Below are 24,567 nucleotides of genomic sequence, written 5' to 3' on the forward strand. Positions count from 1 at the left end.
GCAGGTAAGAGTAGCTATGCTTCTATTGCTTCTATCAGACAAAATAGCTTTTAAGTCAAAAAACATAAAAAGAGACAAAGATGGTCAGTATATAATGATAAAAGGGTCAATTCAGCAAGAGGATATAACAATTTTAAATACATATGCACCCAACACCAGTGTACCCAGATATATAAAGGAAATATTATTAGAGCTAAAGAGAGAGACTACAATATTTTGGAACTTCAACACCCCACTTTCAATGTTAAACAAATTATCCAGACAGAAACTCATAAAAGAAACATCACACTTAAACTGCACTAAAGACCAAATGGATGTAACAGACACTTTTACAGAAGATTTCATTCAACAGCTGCGGAATACACATTCTTCTCATTAGCACACGGAACATTCTCCAGAATGGACTATATGTTAGGTCACAAAATAAAATCTCAACAAAAAATTTTAAATGAAATCATATCAAGCTTCTTCTCAGACCACAATGGAATAAAACGAGAAATCAATAACAAGAGGAACTTTGGAAACTGTAGAAATACTTGAAAATTAAACACGCTCCTGAACAACCAATGAATAAATTAAGAAGGAAACTTAAAATTTTCTTGACACTAATGAAAATAAAAAATACAACATACCAAAACCTACGGGATGCAGCAAAAACACTACTAAGATGGAAGAGTATAGCAATAAATGCCAATATTAAAAAAGTAGAAAGATTTCAATTAAACAACCTAACGATACACATCAAGGAACTAGAGAAACAAGAACAAACCAAATCCAAAACTAGCAGAAGAAATAATAAAAATCAGGGACTTCCAGTTCCAAAACGGTGGCACAGAAAAAAACTGGCTTCACTCCCCACTCCCCACTCCAACGCCCCCTGCCACACACACACAGAAAACCAAAAACAAATGTACAGCAACAAGATTATCATCAGCAATTTCTAAAACCCAAAATGGAGAATAAGGCAGTTACTGGGGCCACAGAGAAGGGAAAAACCTCTGACCAAACTGTAAGAGAATGGGACTTCTATATCCATGATGCCCCTCCTCCCAATTTGCCCAGCATGAAGCCCATGCAAAATTTCCCTGACTTATGATTTCTATACTGGAAAAAGTTAGATAAAGATCAAAGTGCACAACCAGTTTCCTGAAAATCTTGGCTTTCCTGGCAGGAGACCTGTTCCTGTCTCAACCTATGAGAAGCATCAGGAATGCCTGAAAAGAGAAATACCCCTGAGGACAGCCAAAGACAAAGAGAGGAGGTGGGACTATCATCAGCATCCCTTGCAACTATGCTCTGTAACTCAGCCAAAGGAGATACCAAGTAAGAGTGGCTGTTCAGCAGCACCGTGCTGTATGAGGTTCATTCCACAGGTTCCCTTGCCATGAACCCCTAGCCAGCCTTCCAACACTACTGAGATATCCTCCTTAGGACCTCCCTCATTTTGGGACAGGTGGCATTCTGATTGTTTATGGGAACCAAAGGAAGCCTGGGCTTATGAAGCCATTTGGTGCCATAAAGGAGGCAACGACCTGGCAGGGAAAGAAAAAAAAGTCAACAGGTAAATTACAGAGAATCTCTAAACAAATATATCCAATTAAAATCAGAACAAGCGGCCGGGCGCGGTGGCTCAAGCCTGTAATCCCAGCACTTTGGGAGGCTGAGACAGGCGGATCACGAGGTCAGGAGATCGAGACCATCCTGGCTAACATGGTGAAACACCGTCTCTACTAAAAAATACAAAAAACTAGCCGGGCGAGGTGGCGGCGCCTGTAGTCCCAGCTACTCGGGAGGCTGAGGCCGGAGAATGGCGTGAACCCGGGAGGCGGAGCTTGCAGTGAGCTGAGATCCGGCCATTGCACTCCAGCCTGGGCGACAGAGCGAGACTCTGTCTCAACAAAAAAAAAAAAAAAAAAAAAAAAAAAAAATCAGAACAAGCCAGACAGAGAATGCAAATAAATAAATAATCCTTCAAATCGAAGGCACAGACATACATCCACAAGAAACAATAGCAAACAGGGAATCATGACCTTCCAATATGGACAAAGCAAAAAACCGTGACTGACCCTAATGAGATGGTCATTTGTGAACTCTCTGACCAAGAATTCAAAATAGAAGTTTTAAGAAAATTCAGTGATCTCCCATATCATACAAAAAAAAACTCAGTTCAGAAATTTATCAGGGAAATGTAACAAGGAGATTGAAATAATTTTTAAAACTCAAACAGAAGTCTTAAAACTGAGAAATAAATGTACTAAATTGAAAACATCATTAAAGGCTGTCAATAGTAGAATGAATCAAGTAGAGGTAAGAATCAGTGAGCTCCAAGACAGGCTATTTGAAAATACACAGAGGAAAAACAATTTAAAAAATATAAAAGAATGAAGATTACTTACAAGATATAGAAAAGTACCTCAAATGATCAAATTCAAGAATGACTGGTGTTCCAGAGGGAGTTGAACAGGAGGTAGAAAGCTTATTCAAAGCAATAATAATGGAAAACTGTCCAAAACCTGAGAAAGAGATTAATATTCAAGTGTAGGAATGTCAGAGAACAACAAAAAGATTCAGCCCGAATAAGATTTCTCCAAGGCATGTTATAATCAAACTCTTAAAGAGTTTGACAGGACAAGAAGAGGATTCTAAAAGCGGCAAGAGAAAAGAAACAGATAACATAAAAAGGAACTCCAATTCATCTGACAACAGACTTCTCAATGGAAACCATACAGGCCAAGAGGGAGTAAGATGACATTTTCAAAATATTAAAGTAAAACACACTGCTGTCCAAAAATACTGCATCCAGCAAAGCTATCCTTAAAATATGAAGGAGAAACAAAGTATTTCCAAGATGAACAAAATTTGAGAGAATTTACCACCACCAGAAATGCCAGGAGTTTTTCAGTCTGAAGGAAGAAAACACTAATGTGAAAAAAGATAATGTTTGAAGGCGCAAAATCACTGGTAAAATTAAGTACATGGGCAAACTCAGAATACTGTAACACCATAATCGTGGGTAATCCACTTGAAACTCTAGAAATGCATTGAAAGCTATTGAAAACAATATGATTGTTCCAATAGAAACAATAATTGAACATAATAATACCGATATCAACTTGTGAAGAGACGAAGAGAGGCAATATAAAAAGATGTAAATTGAGTTGATATGAAGTCAAATGTGGAAGCGATGGAGTTATTAAATGCAGGCTTTTACATTTTTTCTTGTTCCTATTTTTGCTTTGTGATCTAAGATAAATTGTCATCTCTTTAAAATAACTTGTTATATGTATAAGATATTTTTAGCAACCCTTGTGCTAACCACAATGCAAAATCCTATAATATACTCACTAAAAGTAAAAATCAATTATCTAAAACATACTACCAGAAAAACAATTCCTGAACCACAAAGAAAAACAGTATGAAAGAACGGAAGAAAGGAATTACAAAACAACCAGAAAGCAAACAACATAATGGCAGTAACAAGTCTTTACTTATCAATAATAACACTGAATGTAAATGAATTCAGCTCTCCAAGTATAAGATAAAGAGTGGCTGAACAGATAAAGAAACAAAGACCCAGCTATACACTGCCAGCAGGAAACCCACTTCACCTATAAAGACACACAGACTGAAAATGAAGGTTGCGGTGACCTGAGATTGCACCACTTCACTCCAGCCTGGGCAACAGCATGAGACTCTGTCACCAAAATAAATAAATAAAAGAAATACAAAGAATTATTAGAGTTATTAGAGTTATGAACAACTACATGCCAACAAAAGATGGAAAAAGATACTCCATACAACTGGAAACCAAAAAAGAGCAGAAGTAACAATACTTACATCAGATAAAATAGACTACAAATCAAAGACTATAAAAAAGAGACAAAGAAGATCACTATATAATGATAAAGGGGTCAATTCAGCCAGAGGATATAATAACTATAAATATCTATGCACCCAACACAGGAGCTTCAAAGTACATAAATGAAGCATTAATACATATAAAGGGAGAGATATACTGCAATACAATAATGGTAGGGGACTTAAACACCACATTCTCAGTAATGGACTGATTTTTCAGACAGAAAATCAATGAAGAAACATCACAGTTAAAATACATACTAGATCAAACAGGTTTAAATGACATTTACAGAACACTTCATCCAATGGCTGCAGAATGCACATTCTTCTCATCAGCACATGGAATATTCTCCAGAATATAACATATCTTGGGCCACAAAACAAGTCTCAACAAATTCATAAAAGTATAAATCATATTACTTTTTCTGACCACAATGGAATAAAACTAGAAATCAACCACAAAAACTTTGGAAAATACACAAACACATAGAAATTATGCAATATATTGCTGGATGACCATTGGGTCAATAAAGAAATTAAGAAGGAAATTTAAAATTTTCTTGAAACGAATGGAAACAGAAATCTAACATACAAAAATCTATTGGATACAGCAAAAGCAGTACTAACAGGGAAGTTTATGGTAATAAACGCCAATATCAAAAAAGTAGAAAGAATTCAAATAAGCAACCTAATGATACACATTAAGGAACTAAAAAAGCAAGAATATACCAAACCCAAAATTTGAATAAGGACAAGAGATCAGTGCAGAAATAAACAAAATCAAGACTAATAAAACAATACAGAGGAACAAAAGAAAAGTTGAGTTTTTGAAAAAATAAACAAAATTGATAAACATTTAGCTAGAGTAAAAAAAAAAAAGAGTGAAGACCCAAATAAGTAAAATCAGAAATGAAAGAAGACATAACTGAGACTGGCAGAAATACAAATAACTGGCTGGGCACACTGGCTCATGTCCGTAATCTCAGCACTCACATCTGCAATCCTGGAAATTTGGGAGGCTGAAGTGGCAGATTACTTGAGGTCAGGAGTTTGGGACCAGCCTGGTTAACATGGCAAAATCCCATCTCTACCAAAAATACAAAAATTAGCTGGGCATGGTAGTACGTGCCTGTAATCCCAGCTGCTTGGGAGGCTGAGGCAGGAGAATTGCTTGAACCTGGAAGGCAGAGGTTGCAGTGAGCTGAGACTGCGCCACTTCACTCCAGCCTGGGCAACAGCATGAGACTCTGTCACCAAAATAAATAAATAAAAGAAATACAAAGAATTATTAGAGTTATTAGAGTTATGAACAACTACATGCCAACAAATTTGAAAACCTTATAGGAAACAAATTCCTGGACACATACAGCTACCAAGATTGAACAATGAGGAAATAGAAAACTCCAATGAACCAATATTGAATAATGAGATTGAGACAGGAATAGTTTCTCATCAAAGAAAAGCTCAAGACTGGATGGATTCACTGCTGAATTCTACCAAACATTAAATTAAAGAAAATACCAATTCTACTCAAACCATTCAAAAAAAATATTGATAAGGAGGGAATACTTCCAAACTCATACTACAAGGCCAGCATTACCCTGATACAAAAACCAGACAAGAATACAACAAGAAAAGAAAACTACAGGCCAATATCTGTGATGAACATAGACGTAGAAATCCTCAACAAAATATTAGCAAACTGAATTCAACAACACAATGAAAAGATCATTCACCATGATCAAGTGGGATTCATCCCAAGGATGTAAGGATGGTCCAATATACGCAATTCAATAAATGTGATACATCACATTAACAGAGTCAAGAACAACAATCATATGATCATTTCAATATATGCTGGAAAAGTATTTGATAAATTCAACAACCCTTTATGATTTTTTTTAAAAAACTCAACAAGCTGGGTATAGAAAAAGCATACCTCACAATAATATATCGGAAAGATAGTTGCATTTTCATGTTTATTGCAATACTATTCACAATAGCCAAGATATGGAATCAACCTAAGTGCCCATCAGTGGATGAAGGGATAAATAAAATGTGGCATATACAGACAATGGAATATTATTCAACCATAAAAAAGAATGAAACCCTGTCATTCACAGTAACATGAATGAAACTGGAGGACATTATATCAAGTGAAATAAGTCAGGCACAAATAGATAAATACCCCATGTTCTCACTCATATATGGGAGCTACAAAAATGGTGAGCTCATAGAAGTCAAGAGTAGAATTTCGGTATTAGGATATGGGAAAGGTAGGATCAGGGCAGGATAGGGAGAAGTTGATTAAAAGATACAAAATTACAGCTGGAGAGAAAGAATAAGTTCTCGTGTTCTATAGCACTGTAGGTTATGAATATAATTAACAATGATTGATTGTATATTTTCAAAAAACTAGAAGAAACTGTTTTGAATGCTTGCAGCACAAAGAAATGATAAATGTTTGCAGTGATGGATATACTAATTACCCTGATTCGGTCATTACACATTGTATACATGTTCTGAAATATCACTTTGTATTCTATAAATATGTACAATTATTATGTGTCAACTAAAAATAAAAGGGGGAAAATGCAAATGCAAATCCAAATCCAACGAAAATAATAAAGCTTTTTATAAATAAGCTCCTCTGCTCATACCACCCCTTAGCTACCCACTCCAAGATAAAAGGGTAGTCTAAAATTCAACAGTTCTCAAAGTATGCTCTCCAGATCAGCCTCAGCATCACCTGGGAACTTGTTAGAAGTTCAGGCTCCACCCCAGACTTACTGAATCAGAAACTCTGGGGGTGGGGCCCAGCAAGGTTTGGATCAGCTCTGGTCAAAACCCTGTCTAGTCCAAAACCTTGTCTGGTACAAGGTGATGCAAACCTTGTCTGTACAAATCCACCATGGCCTCTGGTTGCACTTTGTATCACTCCCTCCAACATCCTCTACCCCAGCCCCCTAACCCAGCTAAGCATCTCCCCACTAGGCAAACATCCCTGCACCCTGTGTCTGGTGTATCTTTACTCTCCCATGCCCACTGGCTCAACATCTTTGCAACTCAGCTCATGTGCTCTAGAACAATGGCTCCCAAATCCACTGTGTCAGAATACAAGGGAACTTTTAAAACTTATGAACATCCCAGGTCCCAATTGGTCCTCAAGAAGTAAGTACCTCACAGTCTTGCCCATCTCTGTATCACAGTACCATGCACCACATCTCTAAGAGTCACTAACTATGTGTTGGGTGGTGGATGGATGCACACACAGCTAAAGGTGGCTGAGCCCAGTGGGTCAGGTGGCCCTACCTCTGACACCTGCAGGCAGCGGATGAGAGTGTTTATCACCACAGAAGGCTCAGTGGTAGCCTTCTCCGTGATTATCACCGAGGCCAGGGTCTTCCGCATGTCAAGGCCTGCCCCTGTTGTGTCTGTCTTTGCCGATTCACTGTCAATGATGTCCAGGAGGTTCATGACTTGTTGAAAGGTACCTATGAAAACAAAGGCCACCCAGGTGCAGTGTGGAAATGACCATGACAGGAGGTGCCTTTGTGTCCCTGGCCTTGCCTCCACCTGCGCAGCTCCAGCTTCATGTGTGGAGTGATGTCCACTGTGCAGATGGAGAAAGGGAGACCTAGGCCTAGGGAGACCTAAAGAGTTAGTGTCTGAGATGGGGCAGGAAAGCAGAGATGTGTATGACATTCTTACCACTGTCATCTGATTCAAAAGTCCCCAGGTCGTCTCTTTCCTCTGACACCTCCTCACTCACGTCTACTGCTGCTTCTGTAATGGCTTCCGTCATTTCTTCCTCAAGCTCTTTTGAGATCAACAGAATTTGTAAAGTACAGGATGTGACAACACACCCTAGGATGACCCCAGTGACCCATAACCTTCAATAAAGCCATCCCCTTGAGGGTGTGTGGGTGTAACCTGTGACTGCCTTCTAACCAATAGAATATGGCAAAGGTGATGGGTGACCCTCTCTCGAGTGGATTACATCATATGGCAAAGGTGGTGGGATGTCATTCCCATGATCACATTATGCCGCATGACAGTCCCTCTTAGCAGATTAAAAAGAAACATTCTACTGGCCTTCAAAAGTAAACAGCCATGATGCAAACTGCCTGTGGTGAGGGCCATGTAGCAAGGAACTGAGGGACTCAGTCCTACAACCATAAGAAACTGAATTCTCCAATAAGCACATGAGCTTGGAAGAGGAAGCTGAACTCCAGAAAGGACTGCAGGCTCTGAGACCCTAAACAAAAGACCAAGGAAAGCCATGCCCAGACTCCTGGCCCATGGAACCGTAAGATAATCAGTGGATGTTCTTTTAAGCCACTGAGTTTATGATAATTTGTTACACAGCAATAGATAATATCCTTGGTTTAATAGAGCCTTCTCTCCCTCTCTTCTAGACACTGGTAATTAACGGCTAATGAGAAATCCATATCAGCATCTCTCGTAACTCCTTTAAGGAATTTTCTCAATATCCACAGCTTCTTAAAAATTGAGAAACACCAACACAGATGTCCAGATGGTGGAATCAAGACTCTCAGATCATTTCTCCTCCTGTCCCAAGTTCCTTGATCCTCAAAGATCCATTCCACGGCCCTTTACTATCCCATATTCCCTTTTCCTTTAAAGGATTTTAAAGAGCTACTCTGGGACCTAAATACTGACCTTTCCTTAGGGTCCTCTTCTGGATTAAACAGAAACTAACCACAAGAAAAAGCTTCGCTCTTTGCCCAATACACATCAATGGAAATGCAAATGGCAGAATTGGTTGTCAAAGTGAGACGGTTGGGCTCTTCAGTCATGTTTCTTACAGGAATGGGCCTCCTGGCAGGGTGGGAGGGTTTCACTAGAACTATCACCGTTAGATCCCAGACCCTTGGAACTTTGAGATCCAACTGCCTCCCTGAGTCTCTATCAACCCAGGGCTTTGAAGAGTGCACAGGACTCTGGGGTGAAAACTCCACATCACGTTGCCAATCAACATATCTGTTACGCACATGTGTGTGCTGAAGTACAGGGGCCTGTTTGGGAAAGGGAGATGGTAGAAGTGGGGATGGCTTACAACCAAGTCCCAGGGGAACACAGTCATGAGAGCCCTGGTTGGGGAGGTGTGGTCAGGACAGTTGGAGAAGAGAGGAGGGCCAGACTGAGAGGCCCTGGGGAAAGTACTCCTCCTTCCCAGGGACTGGATGACTGCAAGATAAGAAAGTGGATTCCCACTATCACAATACTTACAAGATAGAGAACATCAAAGACAAGTAAGATAGGAGGCACCCTGATTTCCTAAACCAAAAGTGGAGCCCAAAGGATTTCCCTGTCATTTGTAGCTAGGAGAGATGATCCAGATCATAGGTAGAACAATGAAATATTGTCCTTTGGGAAACCTTTCTAGGCACTGCAAGGCAACAGGAACAAAACTCAGAGACATCTAGGGCCAAGGCTGCTTATGTGGAATTCCCACTCCAAGTTTGCCCATCCAGCCAAATGAGATTTCCTCAGCCTGTGCTCAGACACCTCTAATACAAGGGAGCTCATTACTCTCAGGACCAGTCTCTTTCTATTTCATGGAATTCAGATGGTTAGAAAATGAGCTTTCTTATCACACCCAACGTTTTTTCCCTATAAAATTTCTGCATTGTTCCTAGTTCTGCACTTGGAGATACATTGATCAACATGAAATAGACACGAGCAGCTATCCCATGCCCCTTCTTTCACAGGAGTGCCCCTATGCACTACCTCCTTCCACTCCCCACTGAGCCTTCTTTTCCCTTTGAAAGATCACTCAGGTGAGGTGGTTGCCAAGTCCATTCCACGGGCCCAGACTGCATGCCTACTGTGTGCAGCTAAGCATGACTTTCCACACTGCAGTGGATATAGGGTCGGTGGAACACATCTCTGTCCTCTGAAGGTCTTTGGACTCAACACATGAAAAGTGAAACATTTAGAGCCAGAAGTGAATGTGTCAGCAATTGCTGTGTAACAAACCACCTCAAAACTTAATGACTGAAAACAACCGATTATTGTCATTGACAAGTGTATGAGTCACCTGCACGAGTCTACGGATCTGTACTTTGTCCAGCCAAGCACAACTAGAGTCTCACTCATGCATCTCAGACAGCTGGAGGGTTGGCCAGTGGCTCACTATTGACTGAAGTGACTAGGATGATGGGGACATCATGCAGCAGGACTCGCCCAGGCTGTTCTCACAGCAGCTGGGCAGGGTTCTGAGACAGTGAGAGGGAATATGAAGGTTTCTTGAGGCCTAGACTTGAAACCAGTGCTCATCACCTGCCATGTTCTGTCAGCCAGGGCAGGTCACAGGCCAGCCAGGACCCACAGGCTGGAGAAATAGATTCCTCCTTTTCATGAGAAGAATTGCAAAGTCACATTGTGAAGGATATAGCAATCAGGAGGAGTGGAGAAAGGGGTCATTTTTAAATTACACACAGAGTGAGTGTGTAAGCCATGGCCAAAAGTAAGAGGCCCCTGAGCATGTTATCTAGAGAGGACATGAAGACAGCAAGACCAGGGAGGAAGAAGTGGGCTCTTCTTGGTTTTCCAAATTGAAAATACTTTTTTTCATGGGGAAACCCCCTCTCTACTAAAAAATACAAAAATTAGCTGGGCGTGGTGGGGTGGCGTGTACCTGTAATCCCAGTTACTCAGGAAGGTGAGGCAGGAAGAATCACTTGAACCCAGGAGGCAGAGATTGCAGTGAGCCAAGTTCACACCACTGCACTCCAGCCTGGGCAACAGAGTGAGACTCCATCTCAAAAAAAAAAAGTAAATATATTTTTTTCTGATTATGACAATATTGAACTCAACAATCCACTTACAAAATCAGCTTCTCTTAGATGCTGTCACTCTATGGCACTTTGCACCTCTACTTCTGTGGGAACTACCCAGGAAATAAGAAAACACTTTATTTGTAGCATCCTGTGAGCTTAAGTACACAAAAGGGCCAAGACATAATGTGGGAAAATGGAAATACTGTGCAGAAGCTGACTGCGTTAGTTCATTTTCATACTGCTTTGAAAAAATACCCAAGACTGGGTAATTTATAAAGAAAAAGAGGTTTCATGGACTCACAGTTCCACATGGCTGGGGAGGCCTCACAATCATGGCAGAAGGTGAAGGAGGAGCAACGGCACATCTTACAAGGTGGCAGACAAGAGAAAGTATGAGCAAGAGGGGGAAAAGCCCCTATAAAACCATCAGATCCTGTGAGAACTCACTATCACACAAACAGCATGGAGATAACTGCCCCCATAATTCAAATTACTTCCCACCGGGTCCCTCTAAGGACACATGGGGGTAATGGGAATTACAACTCAAGATGAGATTTGGGTGGGACACGGCCAAACCATATCAATGACCCAGAGGCAGCCTCTACAAGGTGTATTCTGCCCAGCTCACAAGGTTCCCTCTCTCCTGGCCCAAGCAGCCACAGTAATGGGACCGTGGGAGCCATGCTTTTCTCTCCGTAATCCCTCTCAGCATTGATGGTTGGACAGGGAGTGCACACCTGATCCAGCTGGACCAATCAGATTCTGACTTTCAGGAAGGAGGCACTCTAGGCCAGAGAGAATCCAGTCTGTCTCTTGTGGGATCTTGGGAGCTAGGGCAGAGGGATATGGGGACTGAGGGGCCGAAAAGACCCTGAGGAGAGGGAAGAGGAAGCTGGTGCTCTGACCCAACAGGGACAGGAGCGAGAAGGGGAGGCTCCACCCAGCACAGGCCTGGGTCAGAAGCCTGCCTCCTTCCAAAAATACTCTTTATGCTTAAGGTATCTTGAATTGGGTTCTCACACTTGTAAGCAAGAGTGCCTCAGCGCTACAGACACGAAGGTGCAAATGAGCATGAGCTGGCTGGAGCTCACAGCAGCTTGGGGTCCCTTGAGAGAGGTCGGGGCGTCAAGGAGCCAGGGGCAGTGAGGCCGGGAGATGGGCCCTGGGTGGACTAGGAAGGGCTTTTTAGGAGGGTGAACGTAGTTGAGGGGTCACTGCACAGCCTAAAGGATGTAGAGAGGGAAATAGTGGGCAGAATGTGTTCCAGCCACTGCCTCGGGAAGGAGATGGAGCTGGGGTCAGGGAACCAGCTGAAATATTCACTCTCTGCACCACCTCAGCTCCAATTTGAAGCTTACAAATTTAAAACTTTGCTTGTAATACAAAACAAAAAAGTAAAACAAGGCAAAAAAAAAAAAAAGTAGAGAAAATACAGTACATTCTGGTGAATGCAATAAGCACTCTTACCAAATCCTCAGTGTACTACACTTCAGTAGCAAAGTGGGCAAAGGGTATCCTCCAAAAACTAAACACAGATGGCTCATCAGCTTGAAAAGAAATGCAACCTCTAATAATAAAAATAATAAAAGCACATTGTAAAGAAGATCCTGCTTTTCTCCTATCAAACTGACAGGCTTTCTTTTTCAGGATAGTACTTTGTGCTAATGAGGGTGTGGGAACCTGTCTCCCTCACACACTGATAGTAACAGTTTGGGGATGCAGTGTGGGGATTTCTCAAGCTATCTGCCCAGGGTAGCAATGCAGGTGGTGCCCCACACAGATCCCCTGTGGCACCTCTTCAGTCACAAGGGTGTGTGTTTTTCTCGTCAGCTCCCTCTGACTTTCAGAGCCCCCTTTGTGGCCAAATGGAAGTGCAGAGAAATTACTACTACCTGGGAGTATGTCTTGATCACTGAAGAGGCAAGTATTCAAACACCCAACAGCCGTCCTCCTCATTGGGATAAGTCTAGGGTGTCTTTTCTCCACTGGCTCCCAGAGTCACCCAGCAGGATTAAGCTCCAATTGCCCAGAAGACAGCCAGTTGTTGATGGCCATCACCCCTTCTCACTCTACCACTCCTCTATCAGTGTTTCCTTTACTTCCTAAGTAAACTCCTGGCCCTTGAATCCTTATCTCGGGGGAACCCAGACTGAGACAACTAGCAATTTGTTGTAAAGCACTTTCCAACAGAAATAATCATGAATGTGTGGAAAGACTTAGCTACTAGGATGCCCAGTGAGGTTTGTTTTGTTTGTTTGTTTGTTTGTTTGGAGACAGTCTCGCTCTGTCATCCTGGCTGGAGTGCAGTGGTGTGATTTGCAACCTCTGCCCCTCCAACAACCCCCGCCCCCCACCCCAGTTCAAGCAATTGTCCTTGAACTCAGCCTCCCGAGTAGCTGGGATTACAGGTGCTGGCGATGACGCCTGGCTAATTTTTTGTATTTTTAGTAGAGATGGGGTTTCACCATATTGGCCAGGCTGGTCTCAAACTCCCAATCTTAGGTGATCCACCCACCTCAGCCTCCCAAAATGTTGGTATTATTGGCACGAGCCACTGTACCCAACCTTTTTTTTTTTTTTAAACAAAATAATAAAAGTGAATCCAACCAGAAGTTGTGGTTAAATAAATCCTGGTATATCCATGAAATAGAATACTGCTTGGCCACCGAAAATGAATTAATTATACAAAAACACCTTGGATGAATCTTCATGACAGAGTAGAAGAGTGTTAGCAAATACTAGGTATACTTGATATTTCTGCAGTATTTATAAGTATGTGTATCTGCCACAATTGTAACTGGGGTTATTTCTGGGCAATGTGATTACTGGCTATTTTTCTTTTCTCATGCATTTATATGTGTGCACGCAATGAGGGCATGTGTGTGTGAACCTCTATATTTTCCAAACCTTCTGTCATAATCATGCATTACCTTTGTAATTAGAAAACACAACTTAATAATAAATAAATGCAACACCAATGAAGAGAAAACACTTAAATATAATTTATATAAATTTATTTAGTTGCAGGAAACATAAGAAAAAAATACGCTTGCCCAGCACTTCATCACTATATTTTGCGTTTTTATCAAATTCAGCTCCATTTGACATAAGCAATGATTATCTTCTCAAATACACCACCCATCAATTTTACAGCATCATTCTTTATCCCCAAAGCAATAGATCGTATGCTGTTCTCAGTGCACTCCAAGCCATTCACTCATTTCACCTATGCTCTAAAGGTACAAAGTTTCCCCTCTTTAAACACACAAGGGGGCACCTACGAAGCACGGACAGAGATGAGAACCAACCATTATTGGTTAAGGATCAACTGCAACCATCCTCAGAAGCCAATAGGTAAGATTAAAACTGTCATTTGCAATAGGGGCAGCAGTGGGACCACCTTTGAATCCTGCACTCCCAAACAGGTCATATTTCTGAGTAAGAAAAGTCATGTAGAATGCCAGCCTGTCTGCACATCCTCTGAAAGATGGCACGTGTCATCCTGATTGAAGACACCAGAGGGGGCACGATACATATTCAAATATCTTTACTGACTAGTGATTCTATTATTTTTATTTAAGATGGTTTTTTAAAGCACTCTGGGGCTGATTAATTTATGCAAAGTATTTCCTTAAGAATAAAATGTATTTAACACTGATTCTGTTTTCAGGTTTGGAACTGACTAGGGAATGGTTCAAAATTTTACCTTATTTTCCACCAACTTCTCAATGGGTCTTGGATTTGTGGGCTTTCTTAACTCGCCCTTTTTTCCCGAAGCATTTCCGGTAGCCATAGGCACAACATTTAAAGGCAATGAAGGCCACTGTCAGCACGATGGCCAGGAGGAAACCGATCACGTCCAAGGAATGGTACTGGTACCAGGTGAGGTCATGGGCTGCGGGGCGCAGGTGTGGTGCGCCCTTGTGCCTCATCACAAACTCCACCCAGAACACGGCCAGGTCTAGCGGCTCCACCGGGCGGTCCTTGTGAAGGCTGGAGAGGTGCATGATGTTCTCCTTGTAGCTAAACACAAAGACAGTTCCGTTATGCCTGGAACACCTGTGGTATGAACAATCCTCTCTTTATGCTTGTTGCTGCCTAGGAAGACTACCAGATTTTCCAAACTTGGGAAAGGAAACCTGTTTCTGTTGTTGTTGTTGTTGTTGTTGTTGTTGTTGTTGTTGTTGTTGTTGTTTTTAGATACAGAGTTTTGCCCTGTTGCCCAGGCTGGAGTGCAGTGGCACAATCATGGCTCACTGCAGGCTCCAACTCCTGGGCTCAAGCCATCCTCCTGGTTCAGCCTCCAGAGTAGCTGGAATTACAGTCATGCACCACTATGTCTGGCGAAGTTTGAAATTTTTTTGTAGAAACAGGGTCTTACTGTGCTGCCCAGTCTGTGTTACTGTTATAACCTGAAAGGTTATAATTAAGAACCTTATTCTTTTCTTTTTTTTTTTTTTTTTTTGAGACGGAGTCTCGCTCTGTCGCCCAGGCTGGAGTGCAGTGGCCGGATCTCAGCTCACGGCAAGCTCCGCCTCCCGGGTTCACGCCATTCTCCTGCCTCAGCCTCCCAAGTAGCTGGGACTACAGGCGCCCGCCACCTCGCCCGGCTAGTTTTTTTGTATTTTTTAGTAGAGACGGGGTTTCACCGTGTTTGCCAGGATGGTCTCGATCTCCTGACCTTGTGATCCGCCCGTCTCGGCCTCCCAAAGTGCTGGGATTACAGGCTTGAGCCACCGCGCCCGGCCCCTTATTCTTAATAAATGTTCTTGATCTCTTGAAAAAAAGGAAGAGAAGGAGGGAAGGAAGCAAGGAAGGGAGGAAGGGAGGAAGAGAGGGAGAGAGGGAAGAGGGGGAGGAAGAGAGGGAGAGAGGGAAGGGGGGGAGGAAGAGAGGGAGAGAGGGAAGAGGGGGAGGAAGAGAGGGAGAGAGGGAAGGAGGGAGGGAGAGAGGGAGGAAGGGAAAAAAAGAAGGCCCAAAATTATATTTTAGAAATATTTTAACCTTGCTTCCTACTTTTCTTCTTTTCTTTTAAGTGACATTTTTGTGAGAAATTTCGTTATACTTTCATACAGTAAAAAAAAGAAAGGAAAAGGTCATGTCAGAAATTATGAATAGTCTCCTATTTGAAGTTGTAAACAACCACCTCTTGCCAAGGTAAAAGTCATTTGTAAGTGCCAAATCCAAGGTGATGATATATTTGTAATTCAGTCATTGAAACATTAAACTATCCGGGTGCTAGATTTAGCATGAGGCTGTGTCTGTGCAGCCACTTAGTGCAAAATGGATTTCTGTTTATTCTGGACAGTGTTAATAGCCCAAACAGAACATCTCAATCCAAAACAGGTTAGGTGCTTCAACCCTTGGTGCTAGAGGAATGAAGAGGAGGCTGAAGAGGAGAGGGAAAAGGAGGAGGAAGTAGAAAAGAAAAGGGAAAAGAAAGAAAAAAAAAAGACACTCCTATTCGGACTAATTATGATCACTGTTGACTAATATAGTTTGGGTATTTGTCCACATTCAGATCTCATGTTGAATTGTAATCCCCAATGCTGGAGATGGGGCCTGGTGGGAGGTGTTTGGATCATGGGGTCGGATCCCTTGTGGCTTAGTGCTGTCTTCCTGATAGTGAGTTCTCACGAGTTCTTATGGGAGTTGGTCATTAAAAAGCATGTGGCACCTTCCCCTCAACTCCCTCTCACTCCTGCTCTTGCCATGTGACATGCAAGCTCCCGCATTGCCTTCTGCCATGAGCAAAATCTCCCTGAGGCTCCCCCAGCAGCCAGATGATGTCAGCACTATGCTTCCTGTATAGCCTGCAGAACCACAAGCCAAAGAAACCTCTTTTCTTTATAAATTATCCAGTCTTGGGTATTTCTTTACAGCAATGCAAGAACACCGTCTTTAAACATATCTGTAATGTTATTTGGAAACATTGTTATAATGTAATATTAGTATTTGACCATAAATCATGTTCAATACCATCTTCCTTTTACATAAACCTTAAGATGGATTTTCTTGGAACCTTCTTTTTTTTTTTTTTTTAATAAGACGGAGTCTAACTCTGTCACCCAGGCTGGAGGGGAGTGGTGCAATCTGTGCTCACTGCAACCTCCACCTCTCAGATTCAAGTGATTTTCCTGCCTCAGCCTCCCAGATAGCTGGGATTACAGGCACACACCACCATGCCTGGCTAATTTTTTTATTTTTTATTTTTGGTAGAGATAAGGTTTCTTTATGTTGGCCAGTCTGGTTTCGAACTCCTGACCTCAAGTGATCCGCCTGCCTCGGCCTCCCAAAGTGTTGGGATTACAGGCATGAGCCACCGCGCCTGGCCAGAACTTTCATTCATTCATTCAGTAGTAATTGAGCACCTATTATGACCTGGTTGTCTGCATAAAGTGATGTTTAAAGATTTTCCACTTCTCTTTATTTTGTATAGGTACCGTCCCCAGCTCAGAGTGTTGGAATCATGGAGATTCACCATCAGACAAGGATGGCTTGAAAGTGAATAGATGAAAGTTAGTTAATAACTTGAGCTCACTGATTTGTGTTTTTTAAAAAAATAATGTATTAGGGAATTTTCACCAAGTCATTGTTAGGTTACAAGCAGGTATCTATACCACTGAGCAAATAATCAGAATTATATCCGTAATGTGAACCTCAAGAAGGAGCTTCATCCGCGCAGGGAAAGAAGTCAGGTTTTAATGGTATTGATGTGTGAGCAGGACATCCTGACACTGAGGTGGCCAGAAGAAGCCGCTGGAAGGAAGGAATGGGACCACACCACCCAACATTCTGGGCACGTGATGCTCAAGTCATGTGGACTTTTCTTTTTTTTTTTTTTTTTCTTTTTTTGAAAAGATCTCGCTCTGTTGCCCAGGTTGCTGGAGTGTGGTGGCATCATCATGGCTCACAGCAGCCTCCAACTTCTGGGCTCAAGCAATCCTCCCACCTTAGCCTCCTGAGTGGCTGGGACTACAGGTGTGTGCCACGGTGCCCAGCCAACTTTTATCTTTTATCCAGTGGCACCAAACACACATTAGCACCTCAAAGGTGGGAAGTCAGTCATCAGTCTTCCCCTGTTGTCCCTTGCTCAAGCTGGTGTGTCCCCCTGTGTTCTATCTCCTCTCATCTGAACATGCTCCAGCTCTTCATATCTGTCTTCCTGACTGCTGCTTCTTTCTGAAGGAGGTAACCATGGGAGAAAGCAGTGGACACTCTCATAAACACATGCACACACACACACTCATATGAATGCACACGCACCCACACATGAGCACAGCCACAATGCATAAATGCACATGCACATATGCATACAGTATCTACTGCTGGATGAAATCTACCACTGGCCACCACTTCTTCCCATAAGGTTCTGATAAGCCTATTACCAGTGAGATTGACAGTAATATACTAACTTTAATCCAGAAATCATTTGCCCTTTGAATCGTTTTCAGGGCCACATTTGAACAAATTTTCCTTTGTTTTTACTCTAAGCCTTTGTCTGTGATATCTTATGGCTCCTTCATTCATAAACTCCATGGACAAAATTTCTCAGAGATTCCAGTGCTGCAAAAAGCTGTACTTGTAAGCATTTGAGTTGTTTTTCTCTTATAGATACTATGCTTCTTATAATGGAGCATTTCTTTCTGTGCAGAAAACTTATGGATCAGATGTCTATTATGGCAACTTTTTTATATAATTGGAGTTTTAAATCTACTGGGGGAAATAAAACTCTAAATAAATTCTATGATAAATTATATAGGAACTAAAGAATCCTTTTATAAAGTGAATAATAACCTCTAAATTATCTTATTTATAAATTCAAGTCAGATGCCATGGCTCATGCCTGTAATTCCAGCACTTTGGGAGGCCGAGGCTGGTGGATCACCTGAAGTCAGGAGTTCTAGACCAGCCTGGCCAACATGATGAAACCCCATCTCTACTAAAAAACACAAAAATTAGCCGGGTGTGGTGGTGGGCACCTGTAATCCCAGCTACTCAGGAGGCTGAGGCAGGAGAATTGCTTGAACATGGGAGGTGGAGGTTGCAGTGAGCCAAGATCGCACCACTGCACTCCAGCCTAGGCAACAGAGCGAGACTCCATCTCAAAAAAAAAAAAAAAAAAAAAAAAAAAAAAAAATCCAGATTTTTATATATTTGTTTTTATATTTGAAACAATGCTATTAAATGCTACATAAATATTTCCATACTTGAAACAATTTTATCATGAATGCCATGGCCAAAGTACAGTATTCTTCTGTATCTTCTCTCTTACCTTTTATCATTGATGACTGTTTTTAGGGCATTTTCTAAATCTTCAGAAGTCATTTCAAGAACATTCAGGGTCACTCCAGCTCCCTTAGTCTCCATACGCTTTGCATTGTCCATCTGATCACCAAACAAGGGCATCATCACCATGGGAACGCCATTGCATATGCCTTCATAAATACCATGGGAACCAGCATGGGTGATAAAGGCACGGGTCATTGGGTGACCTGAGGTGCAAAGTAAGGAGGATGTCAGCAGTTACGTCTCTTAAGTTTCACAGTCAGACACATCTAGGTTCTGAAAACACTCCAAAGACTCAGTGTTACTCACATGCCCTTGCAGAAATTTGCAGAAGAAAATGTGAGTTGAGATACCCCAGTAGATAAAAAGCAATGTAGGATATGTTGGCCATAATATTTTTAAGCTCAACAATCCTTTAGAATAGCTGTGCTTAAGCCATTTTCTTAATTTGACCCTGGTTTGACCTACACATCCAATCCTCCCAACATACCAAGAAGATCGTTTTGGGGTAGCCACTTAACAAGTATCGTATTGTTCGCAAGATTCGATGGTGGGGTTCCAGTGTACCGCCACAGGACCTTCGAGGGGCAAAAAGAACAGAATGCAAAGAAAGAACATAATATGATTAGAAAACAAATCTGCTATACTAACTAGAAAAGGGGGGTCCTCTGAAGGAACATAACCTTTAACAGAGTGGGAGGCTCAGCACCTATGAAGGCTTCTGAGGACTGGCAACTTTCAGCATCTTGTTTTGGAGGTTTAGTTACAAGGGAGTATGTACTACGTGAATTTGTGACAATTTATCAAGCTGTGCACTTAGGATTTTTTTCACTTTCCTGCACTTCAAGGGAAAGTTTGCTTAATAAAACAAGTGGATGCAGAACTATAAGAGCAAAAATATAAGACATAAATTCAATGTCCTAACCAACAGCTTTTTGGAGAAATACTCCTATTTAATATGAAGAAACAATATCCCATTTATTTTATTTTTAAATAAATTCTCCCTAATATACTTTTGAGTCTCTTAGAGAAAATGAGACTTCCGAGTGTGGTGGATGGTAGTTTAACAGAGTATTTGAGAGTCAAATTGAAAACAGTGACAACCACAACAACAACGAAAAACCCTTTGGATTGATAGTTGGGAAGTGGCAGGGAAAAGCCAAATTTAAAGTTCCAACTTAGAGAATTAATCTGGAAGCTGGAAGTCTGGGGTTAGAGCTCCTGTGAAAATAGATATGAGGCCATAGTATAGAATCTTCTTACCGTCTGAGGGATTTTGCCCAAAGCATCAGCAATTGCCATAGCTTTCTTCTCTGGAATTTCTGCGACCATTGATCCCAAAGAGAAAACCACAATTCCATGTTCTCCAGAAGCATTAATGTAGGCTTCAAATTCCTAGAGCCAGAAGAAAAATTTTCAGTTAATTTTTTCTCATATTCTTGGACAACTACATACGGTAAGTTATGAATTAGATATCTTCCTCTTAAGAATATGATTAAAGGCATGTGTGTTTGAGACAGAGTAAAAAGTTATTAATACGTAAGTTTTATAGCATTTTCCTCTCCTTTACTTCCTTCTAAAGGAGGAAGGGTTCTTGCTTACAGAATTATCCTTGAGATGCAAAATTCAGTTAATGTGCTAATTTTCCCAAAGAAAAGCACAGGTACATGCACACACATGCACACACCTATACATACACACCGTGACAATTCCACTTCGAGGGCACAGAGCAAGGCATCAGTGATACAGAAGGGAAAAGCTGGGAAGGGCATGATCCCTTTAAATGATATGGAAGTAGGGAAGGGAAATTCTGGGTAAAAGAGGGTGTGGTCCCTGGCGAGGGCTCCACCCCCAGACCTGTGCCCACAGACCTAGGTGAGGACAGGTATTTTTGTTTTCCTGCCTAAATGTTGCATTTCCCAAAACCACCCTGGCCTGCCACGCCCCCATCATGTGCCTATAAAAACCCCAAGACCCTAGCAGGCAGACACACACGCGGCTGGACATCGGGAGAGGAGCACATCAGCGGAGGGACACAAGGATGGCTGGACGTCGAGAAGAAACCAACAGGCACTGGCAGGCCACCGACCAGCAGAACAATGTGGAGTTTGGCTGGGGCAGTCGGAGGAGAGCCCAGGCCACCGAGCGGTCCGACTCCAGGGGAAAACCTTCCCATTCCATCCCCTTCTGGCTTCCTCCATCTGCTGAAAACTACCTCCACTCAAAAAATCCTTGCACTCATTCTCCAAGCTCAGGTGTGATTCGATTCTTCTGGTACACCAAGGCAAGCCCCCAGGACACAGAAAGCCCTCTGTCCTTGTGACAAGGTAGAGGGTGTAATTGAGCTGGTTAACACAAGCCGCCTACAGAGGGCAAAACTAAAAGAACACTGTAACACATGCCCACTGGGGCTTCAGGAGCTGTAAACATCCACCTCTAGACACTGCCTGTGAGGTCAGAGCCCCACAACCTGCCCGTCTGTATGCTCCCCTAGAAGTTTGAGCAGCGGGGCACTGAGAAAGTGAACCCCTGCTACTGTCACACGCCCTGTCAGGGGGACAAGGAAAGTCTTCCTGCTTCATCAGCATGGCAATTATTTTCCCACTGTAGATTTCAGTGGTCCAATGAATCCCCCAAAAGTCTCTCAAATGGCTTTATGGGTTTATTTATTATTACTATTATTATTTACTTTAAGTTCTGGGATACATATGCCATGGTGGTTTGCTGCACCTATGCTGTCCTCTAAGTTCCTCCCCTCACCCCCCAGCCCCCAAGAGGCTCTGGCATGTGTTGCTCGCCTCCCTGTGTCCATGCATTCTCATTGTTCAACTCCCACTTATGAGTGAGAACATGCAGTGTTTGATTTTCTGTTCCTGTGTTAGTTTGCTGAGGATGATGGCTTGCAGCTTTGTCCTTGCAAAGAACATGATCTTGTTCCTTTTCATGGTTGCATAGTATTCTACGGTGTATACGTACCACATTTTCTTTATCCAATCTATCATTGATGGGCATCTGGATTGGTTCCATGACTTTGTTATTATGAATAGTGCTGCGATAATCAAATATGTGCAAATGTCTTCATAGTAGAATGATTTATATTTCTTTGGGTATATACCCAGTAATGGGATTGCTGAGTCTATGGTTTTATGTTTCTAAAGAATACTGAGGGCACTAGTAAAATTGTGTGATGTGGCAGGGCTTGCCCAGAATTCAGGGGTTCCCTGGGACATGTGACTTTCAGTGCTAAAACCTGAACAGTCCTGAGAAAGCCAGGACACTGGTCACCCTAGATGTGAGTCACAGGAGACCTCTGACAGGGCTCAGCAAACGTGATTTGCACAGCAGGACTCCTGCCAAGCCTGATTTGGAACATGACCAGGAAAGGCCCAGACACTGACCATCCTTCCCCCAAGGTGAGCCCCCTCTCCCCGCCACTCTCACCAGCCCCAGGCCCTCATGAGTCCTCTGGCTCTTAAGGGCCTTGTCTTGGCCTTTTCCCTGGGGGTCATCTAAAAGGTCAGGGAGGACAGAGTCATCCTCCCCACCACCATGCTGCATTTTTGGTTTGTAGCAAGAACACCCTGAGGATGGTTTTTCTGAACTCCTTCCTCCGTAGGGTCTGCCCCACATCTCTCCCTTCTCTCTCCCTCTTTCTTGGGGAGAGACAGCTCATTTCCAAGTGCTCGTCAAGCTCTTTCTTCTGAGCGATGGTAAATGGCTTACTCAAATTTCCTAAGATCTTTGCTCTTTACAAAACCCACTCTTACACTGAAGCTCATCTGGAAAGGGCCGAGTCTAAGTTCTCCTCCAGGCACACCCTCCCATGCCCACTCAGCAATCAGCAGGATGTGATTCATACATAATTGAACCCACATAAAAGTCCATAAACGTCCGAAGTTAAATAGCAGGAGATCACGAAAGTTTAAATGGCACAAAAGTTCATCTAAAGATTTACGCAGGGCAAACTGCAGAGAAGTTGTCATCATGGCCAACTCCTACCTCAGCCAGCTATTATGAGGCTCAATAAAGGTGAAGTCCATCCCCTACTTGGCAAAGCTTCCCTTAAACTTTGCCCTGACTTCACAGTTACTGGAATGACCAAAGAGTGAAGCACCATACTAACTGAAAATAACACTCTAATCCCCCACCATTGATTCCCTTCAAAAAAAAAGGTGAGATCCCCCTGAATGAGAGAACTTCCCTGATCTGATGAGACTTCCCCAGCCAAAATCAGACATTTAACATAACTCCTAAACTTTACCAGAATTTTATATATTTAGTTTAGGCTTTTAATTGGATTTTCCCTTCCCAAATGCATTTCGTTTTTCCAGAATTCTTCTTTAGCACTTAGACACCATATGGGGTACCTGTGACTTCACCATCACGCATTCCCAGTAACCCACGTGTATCTCAACCTTCCCTGCTCCCAAACTTTCCTGTCCTGGCCATCTCAAAGCCTCTGTCCTCACTAATCTTCCATTCAGTTATTTTTCTCAGATCCAACATTGTGATTGTCTGTGAACCACTGCCATCTCACCCTGGCAGGGGAGCAACATCTTGGAATTCTTGAGTTTCATTCCTTTTCTCCCAATGTTGTTCCACTATCTCTTTTCCTTCAGACACACCAAAGACACGCCAATGCCAGGTTGTGCTTTCTCTATGGACTTCTTTGTGCAATAAAAGTTTTATCTTTATTCTTAAAGTTCAGGAGTTTTATCAAGAGTATTGAGAATAAGACCATCAACACAAGAGGAATGGTAGTGCAGAGTGGCATTTTTAGTTAACAAAGGAAGAAAGAGAAAATAAAAATAGTAATTGACCAACCAGTAAAAATCTGGAAAAGGGAGAATGGCAAAGTCAACTAAACATAAAGTAAACTGAGAGAGTTACAATCAAATCTATTAATTGTTAGATTCAAATGGGCAAAATGCAGTTATTAAAGCAATTGCCTGACTGGATTAAAAATCCCAGTTCCATGTTGCTTAAAAAGGAAGAAAGCTTGAAGACAAAGGAGTACTAAAGATGTACTAGGGAAATGTAAACAAAAATAATCCAGAAGTGGTAATATTAATATCCAAAAAGTGGAATTTCAGATTAAAACATTCAACAAGACAAAGAAGGTTACTAAAAGGTACAATTTACAAGATATTTTCACACCTAAGCCTTACTGCACCAAACAAGGCAACAAACAATATGTAATTAACACAATTCACCACTTAGACATTTATGGTTATATCAGTAAATGCCAGAAAGGCAGCTGATAAAGTTTGGTGCCTCTCCTACAAACATCCTCACGTAAAGAAGGAAATTATCTAAATCAATAAAGACGATTTGCCAGAAAACAATGGCTAACATAATGCAAAATAATGAAATGATAATCAATTTCCACTAAAATAGCAGCAAGACAGGAATCTTTCCTATTGCCAGAATTATTCAACTGTTTTTACAGATTCTAATAAATTCAATAACCCTGATATTTGGCATGGAATTTAGAAGAGAAGAAACCAAAATTTCTTTATCAGCAAATGACTGCCTGTGTTTTTTATTATGAAAATCAATATTTTGATGAGACAGCTGAGTAGTAAGTAGATAATTAGCTAGAGATAGAAATGGA

At 41.9% G+C, this 24,567-nt stretch overlaps 2 protein-coding genes across 11 annotated transcripts in view; both read right to left on the reverse strand.

Annotated features, from left to right (window-relative positions):
- The window catches only part of MROH2A (maestro heat like repeat family member 2A), a 66,481-nt gene extending 55,196 nt beyond the window's left edge, over positions 1 to 11,285 (reverse strand). Inside the window, exons 1-3 of the mRNA XM_030916000.1 lie at positions 11,253 to 11,285; positions 7,570 to 7,677; positions 7,171 to 7,352 (exon numbers count right to left, since the gene is read on the reverse strand). Of these exons, the coding sequence (XP_030771860.1) occupies positions 7,171 to 7,352; positions 7,570 to 7,663 (276 nt within the window). The 5' untranslated portion in view covers positions 7,664 to 7,677; positions 11,253 to 11,285. The remainder of the gene's footprint in view (positions 1 to 7,170; positions 7,353 to 7,569; positions 7,678 to 11,252) is intronic.
- Positions 11,286 to 13,661: 2,376 nt separating this feature from the next.
- Positions 13,662 to 24,567, reverse strand: part of LOC104666351 (UDP-glucuronosyltransferase 1-6) — a 108,580-nt gene continuing 97,674 nt past the window's right edge. For 5 of the 10 annotated variants that reach the window (XM_030916491.1, XM_010368451.2, XM_010368434.2 and 2 more), the window contains exons 2-5: positions 20,217 to 20,348; positions 19,444 to 19,531; positions 18,940 to 19,159; positions 13,662 to 14,687 (exon numbers count right to left, since the gene is read on the reverse strand). In XM_030916491.1, coding sequence (XP_030772351.1) covers positions 14,390 to 14,687; positions 18,940 to 19,159; positions 19,444 to 19,531; positions 20,217 to 20,348 — 738 coding nt within the window. In that variant the 3' untranslated portion in view covers positions 13,662 to 14,389. Of the gene's footprint in view, positions 14,688 to 15,761; positions 17,847 to 18,939; positions 19,160 to 19,443; positions 19,532 to 20,216; positions 20,349 to 24,567 lie in introns of those variants that run through there. The other 5 variants (XM_030916489.1, XM_030916490.1, XM_010368446.2 and 2 more) reach the window with 3 other exon arrangements.

This window comes from Rhinopithecus roxellana, chromosome 14, assembly GCF_007565055.1.
Source record: "Rhinopithecus roxellana isolate Shanxi Qingling chromosome 14, ASM756505v1, whole genome shotgun sequence".
NCBI lineage: Eukaryota > Metazoa > Chordata > Mammalia > Primates > Cercopithecidae > Rhinopithecus > Rhinopithecus roxellana.